This window comes from Drosophila navojoa, chromosome 4 (genome assembly GCF_054131105.1).
Source record: "Drosophila navojoa isolate 15081-1374.11 chromosome 4, UAZ_NAV_1.0, whole genome shotgun sequence".
Taxonomy (NCBI): Eukaryota; Metazoa; Arthropoda; class Insecta; order Diptera; family Drosophilidae; genus Drosophila; species Drosophila navojoa.
Window position 1 is genome coordinate 12,001,181 of NC_142892.1, and position 16,656 is coordinate 12,017,836.

At 44.7% G+C, this 16,656-nt stretch overlaps 6 protein-coding genes across 7 annotated transcripts; 1 reads left to right on the forward strand and 5 right to left on the reverse strand.

Annotated features, from left to right (window-relative positions):
* Window positions 1-541: 541 nt before the first annotated feature.
* Window positions 542-3,856, reverse strand: AhcyL1 (Adenosylhomocysteinase like 1). Its single transcript, XM_018100965.3, has 3 exons — window positions 2,892-3,856; window positions 1,509-1,958; window positions 542-1,440 (listed from the first exon to the last, which is right to left on the reverse strand). Exons 1-3 carry the CDS (start codon window positions 3,414-3,416, stop codon window positions 847-849), a joined length of 1,569 nt encoding a protein of 522 aa, XP_017956454.1. The 5' UTR covers window positions 3,417-3,856; the 3' UTR covers window positions 542-846.
* Window positions 3,857-3,992: 136 nt separating this feature from the next.
* On the reverse strand, window positions 3,993-5,252 carry LOC108651358 (uncharacterized). Its single transcript, XM_018100973.3, has 3 exons — window positions 4,822-5,252; window positions 4,552-4,751; window positions 3,993-4,492 (listed from the first exon to the last, which is right to left on the reverse strand). The coding sequence occupies exons 1-3, from the start codon at window positions 5,212-5,214 to the stop codon at window positions 4,054-4,056; spliced, it is 1,032 nt and encodes a 343-aa protein (XP_017956462.1). The 5' UTR covers window positions 5,215-5,252; the 3' UTR covers window positions 3,993-4,053.
* Window positions 5,253-5,352: 100 nt separating this feature from the next.
* Svip (small VCP interacting protein) lies at window positions 5,353-6,193 on the reverse strand. The gene is made up of 3 exons (XM_018100980.3): window positions 5,935-6,193; window positions 5,712-5,882; window positions 5,353-5,564 (listed from the first exon to the last, which is right to left on the reverse strand). Exons 1-3 carry the CDS (start codon window positions 5,995-5,997, stop codon window positions 5,550-5,552), a joined length of 249 nt encoding a protein of 82 aa, XP_017956469.1. The 5' UTR covers window positions 5,998-6,193; the 3' UTR covers window positions 5,353-5,549.
* Window positions 6,194-6,427: 234 nt separating this feature from the next.
* UGP (UDP-glucose pyrophosphorylase) lies at window positions 6,428-14,617 on the forward strand. 2 transcript variants are annotated; one of them, XM_018100969.3, is made up of 8 exons: window positions 6,428-6,664; window positions 11,842-12,028; window positions 12,086-12,177; window positions 12,806-13,152; window positions 13,216-13,441; window positions 13,499-13,637; window positions 13,715-14,124; window positions 14,184-14,617. In XM_018100969.3, exons 1-8 carry the CDS (start codon window positions 6,638-6,640, stop codon window positions 14,289-14,291), a joined length of 1,536 nt encoding a protein of 511 aa, XP_017956458.1. In that variant the 5' UTR covers window positions 6,428-6,637; the 3' UTR covers window positions 14,292-14,617. The 2 variants fall into 2 exon arrangements, with proteins under 2 accessions (XP_017956458.1, XP_017956456.1); XM_018100967.3 differs by lacking the exon at window positions 6,428-6,664 and adding an exon at window positions 7,908-8,200.
* On the reverse strand, window positions 10,121-11,370 carry LOC108651359 (uncharacterized). The gene is made up of 2 exons (XM_018100974.3): window positions 10,773-11,370; window positions 10,121-10,710 (listed from the first exon to the last, which is right to left on the reverse strand). Exons 1-2 carry the CDS (start codon window positions 11,229-11,231, stop codon window positions 10,228-10,230), a joined length of 942 nt encoding a protein of 313 aa, XP_017956463.1. The 5' UTR covers window positions 11,232-11,370; the 3' UTR covers window positions 10,121-10,227.
* PGRP-LF (Peptidoglycan recognition protein LF) lies at window positions 14,598-16,121 on the reverse strand. Its single transcript, XM_018100970.3, has 4 exons — window positions 15,887-16,121; window positions 15,684-15,832; window positions 15,241-15,625; window positions 14,598-15,181 (listed from the first exon to the last, which is right to left on the reverse strand). The coding sequence occupies exons 1-4, from the start codon at window positions 16,026-16,028 to the stop codon at window positions 14,730-14,732; spliced, it is 1,128 nt and encodes a 375-aa protein (XP_017956459.1). The 5' UTR covers window positions 16,029-16,121; the 3' UTR covers window positions 14,598-14,729.
* Window positions 16,122-16,656: the final 535 nt, after the last annotated feature.

The window sequence follows — 16,656 nt, forward strand, 5'->3', positions numbered from 1 at the left end:
ACATATACATATATAGAATTCTTTATCTGATATATATTCCGGCGTGTACCTCAATAGGCACCACAATAATTGAATAAATGGAATTTTTTGCACTGCATTTCAATTAACGACGCTCAAATATGGTGAATACAGCAAATAGAGAAACAAAAGGCAAAGTTATTAGTATAAACAAATGCAAATGTAGATACGATAAAAAACAAGTACAAATAGCAACATATATATATACAAATATATATATTTATATGTTTGTGGGGGTGTAAGTAAATTCCATGCAACGGCAACAAAACGTTTCAAATATATAATAATATATACTATGCATTAAAGTTTTTAGTTTCTTATAAATTCAAGTGCCACTAGTTAAGTACGGGGGATAAGAGAGCGAAGGGGGCGTGAAGGATTAGGAGGGTGTTAGCAAAAAAGCGTGAGTTTGGTTAGCTACCGAAACCGTTAGTCGCGTGTGTGTGCGTGTATAAGTGTGGGTGGGGAAATGAGAAAATCATAAATACTTTTGCGGCTGTGTGTTAAGTAACAGCTAAAAAAAAAACAATACAATGGTTATATAGTTTTTTTTTTTTTAAGTAAATGCTAGCAACTAAAAAGCGTCCGTTATTTTGTGTGTTTAGTGTTTTTTTGTTTTGGTGTCTCGTGTTTCGCTTACGAAGCAAATACAATTTTATAGTAACTTTGTTGTTGTTTTTTCTTCCTTTTTGTCAACAATTTGTGATAAATTGTGAAATTCTCGCGTAAATAGCTTTAAATCTTGCAAAGAAAATACTTTCGTTGGCGTTGTTTTTCTAACTGTTGTTGTGTTGTTATTGTTGTTGTTGTTGTTGTTGTTATTGTCCCTTAATAGCGATAATAGTTGGGCTTGAAAGGACCGGCCTTATTGAGGCCCATATACTTGGCCTGCTCATCGCTCAGCTCCGTCAAGTGAGCATCGAACGTGGGCAGATGCAGACTGGCCACATACTCGTCCATCTTCTTGGGCAGCAGATAAACATCGGACTTGTAGCGACCGGGCGGTGCATTGAAGAGCTCAATCAGCGCCAGCGCCTGCGTGGCAGATGTAATTGAGACCGCAAACGACGGTATGCTCGAGCAGCTCAAATTGACCAGTCGACCCTCGGCCAGCAGTATTATATACTTGCCCTCTGGCCAAATGATGTGATCGACTTGGGAGCGCACCTTCTCCCAGGTTAGATCCGGTGTACGCAGCCCATTCACATCGATCTCCGTATTGGAATGGCCCATATTGCACACAATGCAGCCACTCTTCATCTTATCCATGTGCTCGCGCACCACCACATTCTTGTTGCCCGTCGCCGTGACCACAATATCCACATTGCGTATCACCTCGTTCAGCTTGACCACACGGAAACCGTCCATGCTCGCTTGCAGCGCACAAATCGGATCGATCTCAGTGATGTACACAATGCAGCCCTAAAAGAAATGAATCACATGTGAGATTTAGATTGTTATATATATTAAGCAACTGGTATCCTACTTACCTGCCCCTTGAGCGCCTGGGCACAGCCCTTGCCCACATCGCCGTAGCCGCACACGACAACCTGCTTACCGCCGAACATCACGTCCGTAGATCGCTTCAGGCTGTCCAAGATGGACTCCTTGCAGCTGTACAAATTGTCGAATTTGGTCTTTGTCACCGAATCGTTGACATTCATCGCTGGCACGGTCAGTTTGCCTGCCTTGGAGAGCTGGTAGAGGCGGTGCACGCCCGTCACACTCTCCTCGACAATGCCCTTGACCAGCTTGAACATGGTGGGATACTTCTTCAGCATCAGATGCGTGGCATCGCCACCATCGTCCAATATCATGTTGGGCTGCCAGTTCTCGGCATTCACACAACGATCGATGCACCACCAGAAATCCTCCTCGGTCTCGCCGCGCCATGCAAAGATCGGTATGCCCGATTCCGCCAAAGCGGCGGCCACTTCATTCTGCAAAAGCGGCAAAGGAGAGAGGATTGTTAGACAGGTAAATGAGCGATGGCGAGTACAGGTGACTGCAACTTAGTACAGCACTTGGCTGATAAGCTCCCAGCTCTACAGCGCTTAACAGGTGTGTATATGAGAGTGTTTTATACATTGGTGTGGGTGTGTGTGATACAGTGTGTCAACAAGCACGACGATAAGGGCGCCGCCCACGCTGCCCCGATCCGTGCTAGTGCGGGCATAGAGATTAATTAGACGGCACATAAAAATATGTGCAAACAGCTTTGGGAGCCGTCAATGCTAATTGCATTCGACATGGCAGAGTCACACAGGCACAGTCACAGCCGGGGACGTTGAGAAAGAGGAGCACGTTGTCGTAGATGCTATTCAGCCGGAGTTGATTGCCAGAAACCAGTTTCCCGCTGGCAAGGGTATGGGGCTTCAGCTCAAGCCCCAATTTCGGGCGCAGGCAGACAAACACATTCGTATATCAATTATCAACGTTTCGCTTCTTTGATTGCCAAACCAAGCCACTTGAGCTGCCCGTCGACCCCTTTTTTTTTTCTTTTTTAACTTTGCCCGCGTCATTTGATTGATGATTTGTTTGTATTGTCTGCCTGTATATATATATATGTGTGTATGTGTGTGTGCGTGACAACAAATTGGCTCAAGTGACTTGCGTGAAGCAAATGGCGCAGACAGCACAAAACAGTTGACACAAGATCCCCCAACAGCAGATCTCAGCTTGCAAAGGTCTACTGTACTTGAGCACAATATCCCTTCGTAATTGCTGAGCTACAGATCATTTCTACATAGCAGGCAAGACTTCTTTCTCTCTCACTCCCTTTGAAAATGATTTCGTATGTAATTCCCATGCAAACATCTGCGGTACTTAAGCATTATCTGATTATAGAATACTCTTTATCAGTCTCTACTCACTTGGGTGGAGTAAATGTTGCACGCTGCCCAGCGTACACTGGCTCCAAGCTCGGAGAGCGTCTCAATGAGCACCGCTGTTTGGGCATTGATGTGGGTGCAGCCAACGATTTTGGCATCCTTCAGTGGCTTGTCCTCAGCGGCGCGTTTGCGCAGCGCCATGATGCCCGGCATCTCCTGTTCGGCAATCTCGATCTCACGGCGACCGAACGCATGTTGAGCTCCAATATTGCGCACACAGAAATCGGAGCTGCCCTTGGAGTTCTTTTGCACCTTCTCGCGCGGCGGCACATCGTCGCCATCTTCACTGCTGCCCGTGTAGGAGGCCGAACTAAAGGAATCCGTCGAGGAGGCACTCAAAGACCGACTACGATACCGGCTGGTCTTTTTCAAGGCCGACGACTGTTTGGTGGCCGGCGGAGGCACCAGGACGCTGGAATCTTGGGGCTGGGTGGAGCCTGCTTGCGCTTGCTTGTCGCCGCCACCAAAGCCCGGATCGACCACAACAGTGTCCGCTAAATTATTCATTGTTTGCCGCTCGTTATGTAAAGCACACGTTGCAGGATGCTTGATTTTCTTTTGATTGGTTGGCAGGAGCAGGAATATCACGTATCTGGGTAATTATCACACGATGTGCGATCACTTTACTACTGGCAGCTTCGTTGCTTTCGCGTTCCCTTTGCACATCCAACGGCGACAATTTATACAAAAAATATATTAATTGTGTTTTTGTGTGCGCTGCGCCGTCGCCGTCGCCGTCTCCTTTGTTTCACCTCTCCGCTGTTTATGGCTGGGCCGTGCTTCTTCTTTGCGCTTCCAGCTGGTGTGCAATAAAAAAAACAATGAAATACAAACGGCGGACTGATAGGGCTACGCGTATCGTTTATTAGTTGCTTTTAGCTGTAGAAGAGAAACGAACTGAATGCGTGAGTGCCGCAAAACAAAAGGTATTTATGGCAGAGTGGAAAAAAAACAAATTGCCGTTCGATTATCTGCCGACCACCACATAAACTATCGCTACTCCGATACTTCATGTCGATAAGCGACAGTCTGCAATATGTTTTTCATCGATTACTCAATTTGAACGAATATAATGCGTGGGCATTAGATATTAAACAATATTAATTGCACAATATATTCCAAAGTTCTAAACAGTTAACAAATGTTAGATATGTTGCTCCAAGTATCCACACACTTCACTATCATCGAGATCAGTCACAAGCCGCGCTTCTGTCAGCAACGCCGCCTTATAGCTTTCGCGCTTTTCCACAACGCGTGAAATAATTGGAATAGCCAATGGTCCTTGCTTGGCATACTTTCGAATGAACTGGCCCACCAGCTCCTTGTCCACCACGGACATACTCAAGCTATGCCTCCACGCTAGCAGAGCCAATGGTCGTTCCGGTGTCAGCAGCTGCGAGGGAGTAACGAGGTGCCGATAGAGACAGCCGCGTACAATGTTCTCCAACTGGGCCACTTGACCCTGGAAGGCACAGGGATGATAAAGCAGGACAATGGCACCCTCGGCAAGATTGCGGATATATCGCTGAGGTGGCAAATATTTGTAGGTGCCATAAACAGCAGGGAGTGGACGAAAAGAACCGCTGTAAAGGAGAATCTGGTATTAAATTCCATGAAAGTCAATCTTTGGATCAGTGCTCACCATGTGGCTGGCTCGTGAGTGTACCCAATGGACTCATTCAGGCACTTGGCGGGCGGTAGGAAGGCACTGGGCAAAAAGTGGTGCGTCAGCAAAGCCTCTGTGTTCAAGTTGGGATTATAGAGGCTTCGATTGGCAGCAAAACAGAGGTAATTATAATTCTGACGTATATCATCCGGGTCGTAATCGACATGCAAGTTATTCTAGATTAATTAACGATAACATTTGATAGATAAGTAGTCTGAGTGATGGGGAAACCCGTCAACAACTTACTACACCATCATCGCAAACGAGATTCTGCTTCTCTTCAACTTCTGCTTTTAGGATATGTGGTTCTCCTGGGGCTTGGGGGAACCATTTACCCTGCCAGCTGTCTTTAAACTTTGGAGTTGGCTTTTCGGTAGTAAAAGCCGATGGCTCCGTTTTCAAGATATGCGGCTCACCGGAAGCATAGGGAAACCAGCTGCCTGTCCAAGATTGCGTACGTTGCAGTTTTTCTTTATGCGTTTCACCTGGCGCATGGGGAAACCAACCGCCCTGCCAATTGTCATCATCGAAGGGCTGCCTGAGAGTGGCTCCGGCTTTCTTTATTGTCTTAGCACGGCAAACGAATTGTATGGCACTCAGCAAGCATAAAACGAAAATGTAGTTTATATTCCACATCATTTTAATTAAATTAAATAAAACAAAGCAAAAACTGGCAACAGGTGCAAGAGAACAAATCCGACTGCGCAGTTGACGCAACGCAAAACAAAACAGCTGCTGTTGCGGCGCTAAGCCGTGTTGTCCAACACTGGTCGTTCATTTGTGCGATTTATAATCATTTTATTTTTGGTTGAAAATTTGGTTGATGTGCTCGAATTGAGTTAATCACAAAGTACAAAATACATATTTACACTGATTTGAAAACAAATGAATACAAATGCCTTAATACACAGTCAACAGGGGGATGCCAAACATCCAATAAGACAGCTGCGGTTGCATCTCTTTGAAGCCACACTTTAACTTGCTTGCCACTGTAAAAATGGATATAAAAATCAATCTTCATTAAAAATTTAAATGTTTCAACTTATCCATTTACACCCCATTATCTATGCAACTCGATAAGCTATCGTATGCAGTGTTCGATACATACAATCCCAAGTCTAATTTTACTAACTTACCCGTAAAGTGGGACCATTATCACCCTGGCGCGCGGCCTCTTCTTCTCTGCGCTCCATATCTAAGGCCCGTTGCTGCTGGCGACGTACCTTGTCCAGATTCTTAACTCCACGAGATTCATTTTCCTGGCGTCGTCGCTCTGCTGCCTCCAATTGCTGATTGCGACGCTCCTCCTTGATAGGCAGAAGATTAATGCTTAGTTGGTCAACAATAATAATAACTTACCGGTGAGGGCATTAGGTTTGTTTCCTCGGCGCTATTACCGCAGCAGCTAAAGCACGCACCCATTTTATTGTTAAATTTTCTCAAAGTGCGCAGCGGAGCTTAAGTTAGTAAGGCTTCTCTTTGAATACTTTTGCACTAATTACTTTGCATTGCTTCTCTCCAGTTTTGTTTTGTTCTGACTTACTTGTCAGCTGTTGCATCAAACAAAATGCCACCACTAGCACACAATCAGCTGATTGACTACATAGGGATGTGTCTATTGGCGGTGAATGTGTGATTAATTGTAAACCTCACTCTACTGTTGACACGCCATACAAATAATTATTTAGATATTTTTGAAATATAAGAATTTCCATTGCATTTTAACTTGATGGTAATAAATTAAGAATTTGTTTCTATTAATTTTACAATTTTAATAATACATTGCCAAAAGATTTGTCTACACTCACAGTGACCATGAAACGACTACTTAGGAGTGGCTCATCTCTAGTAATTATGCTCCAATAAGAGAATCAAACGGCGGCAACACTTGTATATCATTCTTGCTGCTCTTGTTGTGTTTTTATTGTCAGTTTATTCAAACTCTTTGCGTGGATTTGATGTGCGGTAGATAATTGTCTTGCGCTCTTTGAAAAGTCTTTAATTAGGTGAACGTTTAGATTTGATACTCATTCGTGTGAATATTGTTATTAACTGAAACAAAATGTTGGATATTCCACATGAAGCCAAGGTAAGTTGCGTTAGTTACATTCAAACGCTCTTAGCTACTGTTCGCTCTTCATTGTTCTCTCTCACACTGCTCATTTGTTTGAATGCAGTTAGCTTCCACTGAAATGCAGCGGAAATTCTCCAGTAAAAAATGCAACAACAATTGCCGGTTTTTACGGTCTCTAAATTTAGCCAAAGCTTTGACTGCGGTTGTTGCACTTCTGGTTGGGTTTTCCCAGTGCGCTGCTTTGGCTAAGGTTAACCTTCAAGTGACCTAGTCGCCAAGTACACACAAATGTTTCTACATGTCATGCCCGTGGGTGAATGTCTACGTGCGTGTGCCTGTGTGTGCGAGTCTTTTTGGGGGTCTTTGTCCGAAACTTTGTATACCACTCAAAACACGCGCCTTTAATATATGTATGTATATGTATATAATTATCAAATCGACAATATTCTAATATCAAATCAGAATGTGTTCGCTGTCGCTATTAATATAATCTTATCAGAAAACGCAGCTCGATTTAGCAACACACTGCCGATAATTCTTGACCTAATTGAATGTGGAGGCGTGGCTAATGCGTAGATATTGGTGTGACTTCACTGATAAACAACTGCGGCTACTGCGGGTCTCCCGCATTCTTGTCACTTCCTCTAGGCTGACCCTTTGTAATCAGTGGAAATTCTTTAAACACAGAGCATTTCAATTGTTTCACGAAGCTTGCGGCTTTGTCGAGTTAACCGGAACATTTGTGAAGTAGAAAACAAGTTCTCAATTGATTCTGAAAATCAGTTCAATGAACGCTTTATGAAATTCGATGCATATAAATTTCAATATACGCTACAATGACTAGGCCGAATGGAGTGCAGATAGGGCATTCACAAGTCGTATTGATGGGGGAAATTTAAAGTTTAGATATAATGGGCCGGCTTGCTGTTCATTTGTTAGTTGTCTAGCTCTTTACTTTATACGCGCTTCTTACACATTGTGTTGCTGCTGCTGCTGCTGTTGTTTTTCTTTTAATTTTATATTGTTTCTTTTTACTGCTGTCACAAGTACACATAGAGGCACACACACAGGCTTACACTGACGCTCGGACGAGCGCGCTATCACTTGTTGCTGCTTCAGTTGTCGCTCTGTAGGCGCCGCCGTCGACGTCAGCGGCGCAGCTGTTGGTGCTGCTGCCGCTGCTGCTGGTGCTGGTTGCTGCTGCTGTGACTCCGACGTACTCGTGTCAAAAAATTGTATTGAAATTCAAATTCATATTGAATTCTAGCCGTATTTTCAATTGCACAGTCGTCGCGCCAAGTTCGAGAGTCGGGATTCGTCGGAATTGTTTACGCAGATTCCAGCGCGCTTTTGTGTAGCATTTTCAAGACAGCAGCGAAGCAAATATACTAAAGAATAAAACGAATTCATCACAAGATAAACAAAAAGAAAAACACAAGTGTCTCTTTTGCTAACTAAACAGCAGCAACAGCAGTTAGCTCGTATTCATTTTCGCTTTAGGCAATGACGTCAGGCATACGACCCATTGATGTGTTGCTGCAGCGAGCCGGTGTAAGTTGGCAAAGGTTTCGCTATGCGATATATGGGCCAAGTGCATTCGAGTACTACGACAATATATATACATACATAAATATGTAAATCCAAAGTTTTTTCTAAGCGAAGGCACTGCAAATTTAGTGAATTCCATATCGTTATCTTGCGCACATGGAAAACATAATTATACATATACATATTTCATGATATATGTAGATACATCAATACATACATATGTAGTCGCCCCCGGCCACATTGTATGTTTCAATAGAAATCGACAATGTTACTCAGTGGCAATCTTATCTGAACAACAATGTGCTCCGCAGGTGCAACTAAAAATTACTTTAATTAACTTGTACGGAGTTTTTTTCTCTTCCCCTATTGTGATAAACATTTTCGAGTTCGAAAGAGTTGAGCTCATAGTGGCTCTGAATAGATGCTAAAAATGAGCTCTGTCACCAGTTCAGCTATTTTTAATAGTCTTAATTAAAAACGCACTTAAGACAGCATTAAAAACCAATTAAAAGTCTTCACTTTTACGAACTAATATGCTCGACAGTATAAGGTATATTAGGCAACTCCTTCGAGCTAATAAATATGCCAATCACACAAATTGCATTCTAAAAATATGTATTATGTATGTATATAAAGCTTTAATAATAAAGACAACAAGAGAGAGAGAAAGAGAGAGAGAGAGAGAGAGAGAGGTAAAGAAGAGTCGTAGTACGTTGTCATATAACTTATCTGAACAGTTGACCTCCCTGAAGTTCAAACACCTGCCCTCTGACACTTGTCTTATCACTCTGGGCTTGGCGTCGTTTATAAATAAAGCAACCGCAAGCGTCTCATTCCTGAAGGCGTGTCTGATCGCTTTTGCTTGATGGTTTTTGTTTTTTATATATTATTTTGAATTTTATTTGTCTGCCATCAATTGGAAAAATGATTATAGCAATTACATAGACACACACATATACATATACATACATCTGTGTATATTTTGCAAAAGTCGTCGATTTTAATTGATTCGCACACGCACACGCTTACGCTTTTGTCCACTAGATGGCGCTATTGGCCAGGGCAAATATTAGCTATATAAACATGATTGAATCTGCCGTTTGTTAAGCTAATAGCAGCATCGCTCAGACAGACAGCATCTCATCAGTCGAGTGGGCATCGACAACCTTGCCGAATGTCAATTCACAGTTTTTGCAAATAATTGCACAACAAACTTAAAGCTTTTGTTATTCTTTGTTATTTGTTTGTCCGTCACAGTATATTTAACGAATCATTATTATATAGCTATACAAATGATTGATAAGCACGCTTTGATAATCGTAACTCTTTCACGGTTTTTGCTTTTTGTAATGATTTCGTATTTTGGTCTGATTGCAAAATTAGAATAGAGTCTAATATTCTCTGTTTGGTGAAATTTGTGGTGTTAAAATTCGTGCAGTACTTGAAACTAACCAAGTAGTAGAATACACTTTTCTTCAATTTGTTCATTTGTGCTTTTTTGCTTTCCTTGAGCTGTAAAGAATTTCACAAAGTCAATGCAAAGTTTCAACGTTTGAAAGTTGAAAATATCTACATATTAAGAATTTCTATTCTTATAACTGGCCAAAATTAGTGATTTCGTCATGATGACAATGTCGTTTGGGGCTTTTCAATCCAGAGTAGGATGTGGGTAATTAGTACTTAACCCATTTGTAGATAATTTTAATGAACTCACGCTGAGTTATTGGGTAATGCTTATCACGGTGATGATAGCGTATAATCCAAAGCAAAGTCGGAAGGTTGACAAAGTCAGGTATTTACATGTAAGCCACAGACAGATCATATAATCTCATATTTTAGAGGTCGTTTCATGGAACATTAGATCTACCCTAGAGGCGCCGCTTATCGCTCAGTCACAAAGGTTGCATTTAATTATCAAACAAATTATTGATTTATTGACGGCAACTAAACGAAAACTAAAACTAAGTAAAAAACAAAAACATTGTGAAATTTCTATTCCATCAGCCTGGAATATAATATATGTGTATTTGTTAGGCCGTCTTCAATGTGCCATTGCGTGGACAATATTTGGCAAAGCGCGACTCACAGCTCTCGCTGTGCTGCCTGAACTCATCCAGGCTGGGCATATACTTGAAGAATGCATTTGCATTCATGTAGCTCTGCTCGTCGTACTCCTCCTGCTCGCCAGCCAAGCGCTTCTCCAGCGAGTTCTGCATGCCCCAAATAATGGGCGAGCTCTTGCACATGAGCAGCTTCAGGCAGGCAGCCTCGTTGCCATTCGCCGACTCCTTGGACTCAATCATGTCGACAATGTGCTCGGGCAGCCGGCGGTCCATGATGCGACGCAGCATGCGCTGGGTATGGGCGCCCGGACGTTTCAAAAACCAATCGATGGGGCTGCCGGGCGACAGAGAGCGTGGCTGGTGTTCGTTGGGCTCGAAGAGCGCCTCGGGTCCAGTGTCTGGATTACCGCCGTTGCCGCCCCGTGTTGCCTGCATGATCGTGCTGCCGATCTGTGGGAGAGAACTAGAGTTAGTTACGGGTGTTTCGCTTCTACTGTTTCGCGAGCGCGCACCGCTTGGGCAATCATCACAATTGCATTGAGAGCCAGTGCGCCCAGCTTGCGTGGATCGAAGCCAATCATGCGCATCATATTTGTTAGCATTTGCACGGTGTTCAGCTGCATGGGTCGGCGGCGATTGTCGCTATCCACAGGCGGCGACTCTTGTGCATTCTCCTGCTCAGTTTCCTGTTCCGCATTGTCCTCCTCTTGCTGCTGCTCCTCCTCCTGCTCCAACTGCTGCTGACGCTGCGATTCGATGCCCTGCTGCAGCACGCTCATCAAATCTGGCTTCTTGCGCGTAGACACCCGGGAGAATGCCTTGGCCACCAGATTAGCCACATCTGCGGCCGTATTAATGCCAAACATTTGTCCTGCCAGCCTCAAGCCATCGTCTACCACGTTTGCTTTTGCAGTCTGCTCGCTCACACTGAGCAGCAGCAGAAGCAGAAATGAAAGCCAACTGCTTGCCATTGCTGTCTAAGGAAAACTGTCACCACTAGCGCTAAAGATGCGGGCGTCTGGCTGCCAGGCGAAGCCTGTAATTGCCCCAGGCACGCATTACGCGAGCAACAACAATTTGTCTTATTGTACCCAATACCCTGGAAGATCGTTGTAAGCGCTGGGTATTTATGAATATTTCGTTCCATTCGTTCTTTGATGCAGCATCTATTTCTCCACTCAACCGTTCCATTACCCTCTATTTTCTTCTCAGCTCTCTCTAGCAGTTGTCTATATATATTATTCTCTTGTAATTTTCTCCCGCTCTCCCTCTACTTTTCAGGTCTCCTGTGATTTTCTGCCTCTCGTTCTCTCCATGGCTCTCGCTTTTTTGTTTTATTTCTTTTATTTTTATCTCTCTCTGCCTATCTCTATTGCTTTTTTATATTAGTTATAGGATATCTGCTAGTCGTTTATCTCCCACACTCACTTTATTTCATTATTACAGTTTCTGTTGTTGTTGTTGTTGCAATTTTTGTCACTCGAGTGCGTTCAGCTGGTTGCGCTTCGGCACGCAGCTTAATCGTTACGTTGCCATCATTTCTTGCAGTGTATTTTAATGCTTGTTGTTTCTATTTTCTAGATACGCGGCCACCAGCGCGCTCCATCCGATTCGAAGGAGTTCCACGAGGTAACCAAGCGCGATGCACTGCGTCTGCTCGAGAATGAAGTGGATCGTCTGCTCCAGACGACGGAGCCGGCTCGTCGTCCAGCACTGCAAGCGGAGATGGGTCGCTTTGCCGATCTATTCGGACGTTTCCTGCAGGAGGGTAAGTTTTACGCATTCCATAAGATTCCATGTCAATAAGCTGGCGTTATCCTTCCAGAGGGACCTGCGCTGGACTGGAACAAAATTCAGAAGCTGCCCGAAAATGCGGTCATGAACTATACTGATCTCAAGGCGCCCAAGAACGAGCAGGTATGTATTGATCTTAAATCTATGGATGACCTTTAATAGTTTGCTGGCCCTGGTATCTTTCCTACACCCAAAACAAACAAAAACACAGACACACACATGCGCCCCAAACCAACTAACGACAACTCTCTTGTGCGCATACCTATGTACATATATAAATATATTTGAATATATGTATGTCATTAAAAATTATATTTTCTTAATCTTTTCATATTTCGTGTACTTTGATTTGAACACTGAATTGCACTCATTGTTGGCGTTGCTCTTGTTGCAATGGCCACCCTAATGGCCGGCTAATGTCTGCCCATATATACATATCATATATAGAATGAGGTAAAAGCGTTTTCTTAACTCTACACTTCTCTCTGGCGCTTTCGTGTTCAGCTTTCTCCTCCTACTCTCGCTCTTGCTCCCGATCTGGATCTCGCTCTCACTCTCTGCTCAATTCTTAATCTTAACGGGCTTTTGGAACGCTTTTTTTGTTATTCGTTTAACTATAGCTAATGCTTTGGTTCTTTTAGCACTTGCGCTTAATTCCAAATTTTGCTTAACCAAATCCTTTTGTGCTAAACCCTAAAAAATAAAACAGATATCGAAGAGCCATTATTAATCGTTTCCAATTGCCATGTAGATACGGAACATGTTGGACAAACTGGTGGTCATTAAGCTGAATGGTGGTCTGGGCACCTCCATGGGCTGCCACGGACCCAAGAGTGTTATTCCCGTGCGCTCCGATTTGACGTTCCTGGATCTGACGGTACAGCAAATTGAGCATCTCAATAAGACATACGATGCCAATGTGCCGCTCGTGCTAATGAACTCCTTCAATACGGACGAGGACACGGAGAAGATTGTGCGCAAATATAAGGGATTCCGTGTGCAGATACACACCTTCAATCAGAGCTGCTTTCCGCGCATCAGCCGCGAGCATTTCCTGCCCGTCGCCAAGGACTTTGATGTGGAGAAGGACATGGAGGCGTAAGTCACCAATTGGCATTACAAATCTGCAAATATCTAATCGAATCTAATCTAATCGCTCAGCTGGTATCCACCTGGTCACGGCGACTTCTACGATACCTTCCGTAACTCGGGTCTGCTGAAGAAATTCATTGACGAGGGTCGTGAGTACTGCTTCCTCTCCAATATTGACAATCTGGGCGCCACCGTCGACCTGAACATACTCAACAAGCTGGTGGGCGAGGAGCGCGCCAGCACGCCCTTCGAATTCGTCATGGAGGTGACCGACAAAACGCGTGCTGATGTCAAGGTAACTAAGAAGCAGAGGACGTCCTCTTCGCATACTCATATACTCTGCCTTTTTTAGGGTGGCACGCTCATTCAAATGGAGAACAAGCTGCGTCTGCTGGAAATCGCTCAGGTGCCCAAGGAGCACGTCGATGACTTCAAGTCCGTCAAGACTTTCAAGTTCTTCAATACCAACAACATTTGGGCCAATCTGGCTGGTAAGTGCTGTTGGCCTAGCCTACTTTTGGGGCTGCCAATCAAATGCGATGCCTAAAATGCTGCTTTGTTGCCACAGCCATTGATCGAGTGCTGCGCGAGCGCACGCTCAACATGGAGATCATTGTAAACAACAAGACACTCGAGAACGGACTGCGCGTCATTCAGCTGGAGACGGCGGTGGGTGCGGCCATGAAGTGCTTCGATGGCGCCATTGGCATCAATGTGCCACGCTCTCGGTTCTTGCCCGTGAAGAAGTCGTCGGATCTGCTGCTCGTCATGTCGAATTTATATACGCTTAAGAATGGCAGCCTGGTGATGTCGCCGCAGCGCATGTTCCCCACCACGCCCCTGGTCAAGCTGGGCGAAAATCACTTTTCGAAAGTCAAAGAGTTCTTGGGTCGCTTTGCCAACATACCCGACATCATTGAGCTGGACCACTTGACAGTCAGCGGGGATGTGACCTTCGGCCGTGGTGTGTCCTTGCGCGTAAGTTGCACTGGATTTACATCCAAATCTGTGTATTTAAATCATGTTTTCCCTTGCAGGGCACTGTGATCATCATTGCCAATCATGGCGATCGTATCGATATACCCGCCGGTGCCATCTTGGAGAACAAAATCGTGTCTGGCAACATGCGCATCTTGGATCATTAATCGTCCGATCAACCGCACCCATGTGATATGCCAGAATCTGTCGTTATTTCTGTAGCATCATTAACTAAGTTTATGTAGTAGCCATGTTCAAAGTTCCAAATTACGCGTTTCATTTAGCCAATTGTTGTAAGCACAAAGTGTCATCTAGCGGAGTCGCCGCAGATATAATAAGTACATACATATATCGAGTGTACATAGTTAAGTTGGGAGATCAACAAGGGTTTTAACCATTAGCCAGTGTGCTGTCCAAAATTATTAATACAAATTGAGCAATTGTTAATACTAAATAAAGGCATATTTATATTAAAATAAAAAAAAAAAGTAAATTTATTATATAATTTAACTGGGACTATCAATTAATGTAGAATAGTATTTGGTGAAGTTCACGGAATGGCGCCCCTTGCTGGGGCACTGGCTAAGCCGCGTCTGGCTGCAGCTCTACTTCAGTTCGTCTATCAGCTCATAGTCCTTCGCCAGCTTGCCCAATTTGATGCCCTGTGCAAGCAGATCCTGTGCGACTTTCATTTGACTGGCATTGGGCTTCGACCTGCCCAGAAAGCCCACAATGAGCGCATCCAATTGTGGCTTATCTGCGTCGGTCGCAGACTCGCAGCTAGCGTCCCAGCCCCTGGCCACGTAGACGTTGCCATCGCCACCCACCACGAAATTGTAGTTAATGTCCTGTTTGTTCTCGGTCTCGATGTGCAGGATTTGCAAAAAGCGCATGTGAAAGGTGCACGATGCCTGTGTGGTGCATGGCTCGGACAGGGTGAACTCAAAGCGCACAGCTTTGACTGGCAGCTCCAGGGGAGGCAGCTCCTTCAGAGCGGGCTGGGCCAGCCAAGCAGCGCGTGCCACAAGCCTCAACGGCTCGTCGTTCAATCTGCGCACTGAAACAGAAAGTTGGCTTTAGGCTCCGGGATAATTGACAGAAGTGAATGGAGCTTACATGAGGTCACATCTTCAGTCCAGCGTGGCCAGTGCCGCATCAGCTCAAACAACTTCTGGCCAGGACTTTCGGTGGGTCTCAGCTGCCGGTGGGCATAGATGTGATAGTCCGGATGCAGCTTGTGCAGGCGCACGCCCTCGTCCATCAGCCGCTTGGCTGCACGCACCTGCTTATCCTCCGGGGCCACATTCGTGAAGGTCCCTATGAAGGCAATGCTGAGTGAGACAGAGCCATAGCCCGAGATGTGCTGGCCCTGTGCATGCCAGCCGCGACCCACGTACACCTGGCCATCGCCGCCCACCAGAAAATTATAGGCAATATCCGTATAGTCCAGCGAGGCCATATGGAACGTCTGTATCATACGCATCTGATAAATGCACGCTTCCTGTTGATTTTATATATGTATGTTAATTATATTTCATTTTAATTATATCTAAGCCCACCTCTGTGTCGCAGCCCTCCGTGGCCGTATGATGTATGATGACATTTGAAACGGGCGTGGGCAGCCGCTTGAATCCGCTCGGTGGTTCCCCAAGCCACTCACTGCGATCGAGAATGCGCAGGCCGGTGCTGAGCAGCTCGCTGCTTTGGTCTGATGAGCATTTGAATCAATTAAATATTCACATGGCGTTAGGGGATTCCTTACTCATTAGCCACACGAAGTAAGCGCCGGTTGAGGCAACCACTGCCAACAGCAGGCCACACTTCAACAGCAAACCACGCAGTGGCCTTACATTTGTAGACGGCGTTTGACTTTCGATGCTCGTTGGTAATGTTGGGTTTTTCATGTCTAATAAAATCAAATCTGTAAGGGATCACAGCTCGTCCGTCTGGCCAAGCCGCTCGCTCGTCGTCAACTGAACTCACTCGTGCGCGCGTTGCTGAACATAAAATCAGAAATATTGTTTGGCTCATTTTGTATTTCTTTCTCTCTGTATATTTTGTTGTTGCTCACAGAAAAATCCCCGAAATGAACTGCGCAGCAGCAGCAGCGTGGCGCTGAGCTTTTCGTAAGCTTAAGTGTGAGTTTTGCTATGCAAGCTCAATGGAATACCCTGTATACTGAAGCTAAGTGGGGTAGATTGGCATCGAATTGGGGAGTAAGAGGCTGTGCATGGAAGCTGAAATGGTATTGCTATTGTAGTTGCCATTTCCAGGGTATTTTTTTATAATATTGTGTATTGTGTATGTATTTCATATGTATTTCTCTCTCGCTCCCTCAACTTTGTGTTATATATTTCTGCTCAAGCTCTGCTCTGGGAGGTGGAGCCTAACACACTTATATAGTCTATTCTGTTGCTCAGCTCCCCCAGCGATCTCTGCAGCCGAGCAGCGCTGATATAGACATAGCTGAGATAGCGCCGGCTCCAACAAAGCTGACGATTTTGAGTGCGAGAAAAACCCAATACTAATAAA

Coding starts and splice junctions, on each gene's coding strand:
- Svip (XM_018100980.3), bottom strand. CDS start 5,997: ATGGGTGCGTGCTTTAGCTGCTGCGGTAATAGCGCCGAGGAAACAAAC. Junction 5,883..5,934: donor CAAACCTAATGCCCTCACCG/GTAAGTTATTAT, acceptor CTGCCTATCAAG/GAGGAGCGTCGCAATCAGCA.
- UGP (XM_018100967.3), top strand. CDS start 8,153: ATGACGTCAGGCATACGACCCATTGATGTGTTGCTGCAGCGAGCCGGT. Junction 13,638..13,714: donor CATTTGGGCCAATCTGGCTG/GTAAGTGCTGTT, acceptor TTGTTGCCACAG/CCATTGATCGAGTGCTGCGC. Junction 14,125..14,183: donor GCCGTGGTGTGTCCTTGCGC/GTAAGTTGCACT, acceptor TTTCCCTTGCAG/GGCACTGTGATCATCATTGC.
- LOC108651358 (XM_018100973.3), bottom strand. CDS start 5,214: ATGATGTGGAATATAAACTACATTTTCGTTTTATGCTTGCTGAGTGCC. Junction 4,752..4,821: donor TCGTTTGCGATGATGGTGTA/GTAAGTTGTTGA, acceptor TAATTAATCTAG/AATAACTTGCATGTCGATTA. Junction 4,493..4,551: donor ACTCACGAGCCAGCCACATG/GTGAGCACTGAT, acceptor TCTCCTTTACAG/CGGTTCTTTTCGTCCACTCC.
- AhcyL1 (XM_018100965.3), bottom strand. CDS start 3,416: ATGAATAATTTAGCGGACACTGTTGTGGTCGATCCGGGCTTTGGTGGC. Junction 1,959..2,891: donor GCAACATTTACTCCACCCAA/GTGAGTAGAGAC, acceptor CCGCTTTTGCAG/AATGAAGTGGCCGCCGCTTT. Junction 1,441..1,508: donor CCCAGGCGCTCAAGGGGCAG/GTAAGTAGGATA, acceptor CATTTCTTTTAG/GGCTGCATTGTGTACATCAC.
- LOC108651359 (XM_018100974.3), bottom strand. CDS start 11,231: ATGGCAAGCAGTTGGCTTTCATTTCTGCTTCTGCTGCTGCTCAGTGTG. Junction 10,711..10,772: donor TTGTGATGATTGCCCAAGCG/GTGCGCGCTCGC, acceptor TCTCTCCCACAG/ATCGGCAGCACGATCATGCA.
- PGRP-LF (XM_018100970.3), bottom strand. CDS start 16,028: ATGAAAAACCCAACATTACCAACGAGCATCGAAAGTCAAACGCCGTCT. Junction 15,833..15,886: donor TTACTTCGTGTGGCTAATGA/GTAAGGAATCCC, acceptor AATGCTCATCAG/ACCAAAGCAGCGAGCTGCTC. Junction 15,182..15,240: donor GACTGAAGATGTGACCTCAT/GTAAGCTCCATT, acceptor TTTCTGTTTCAG/TGCGCAGATTGAACGACGAG.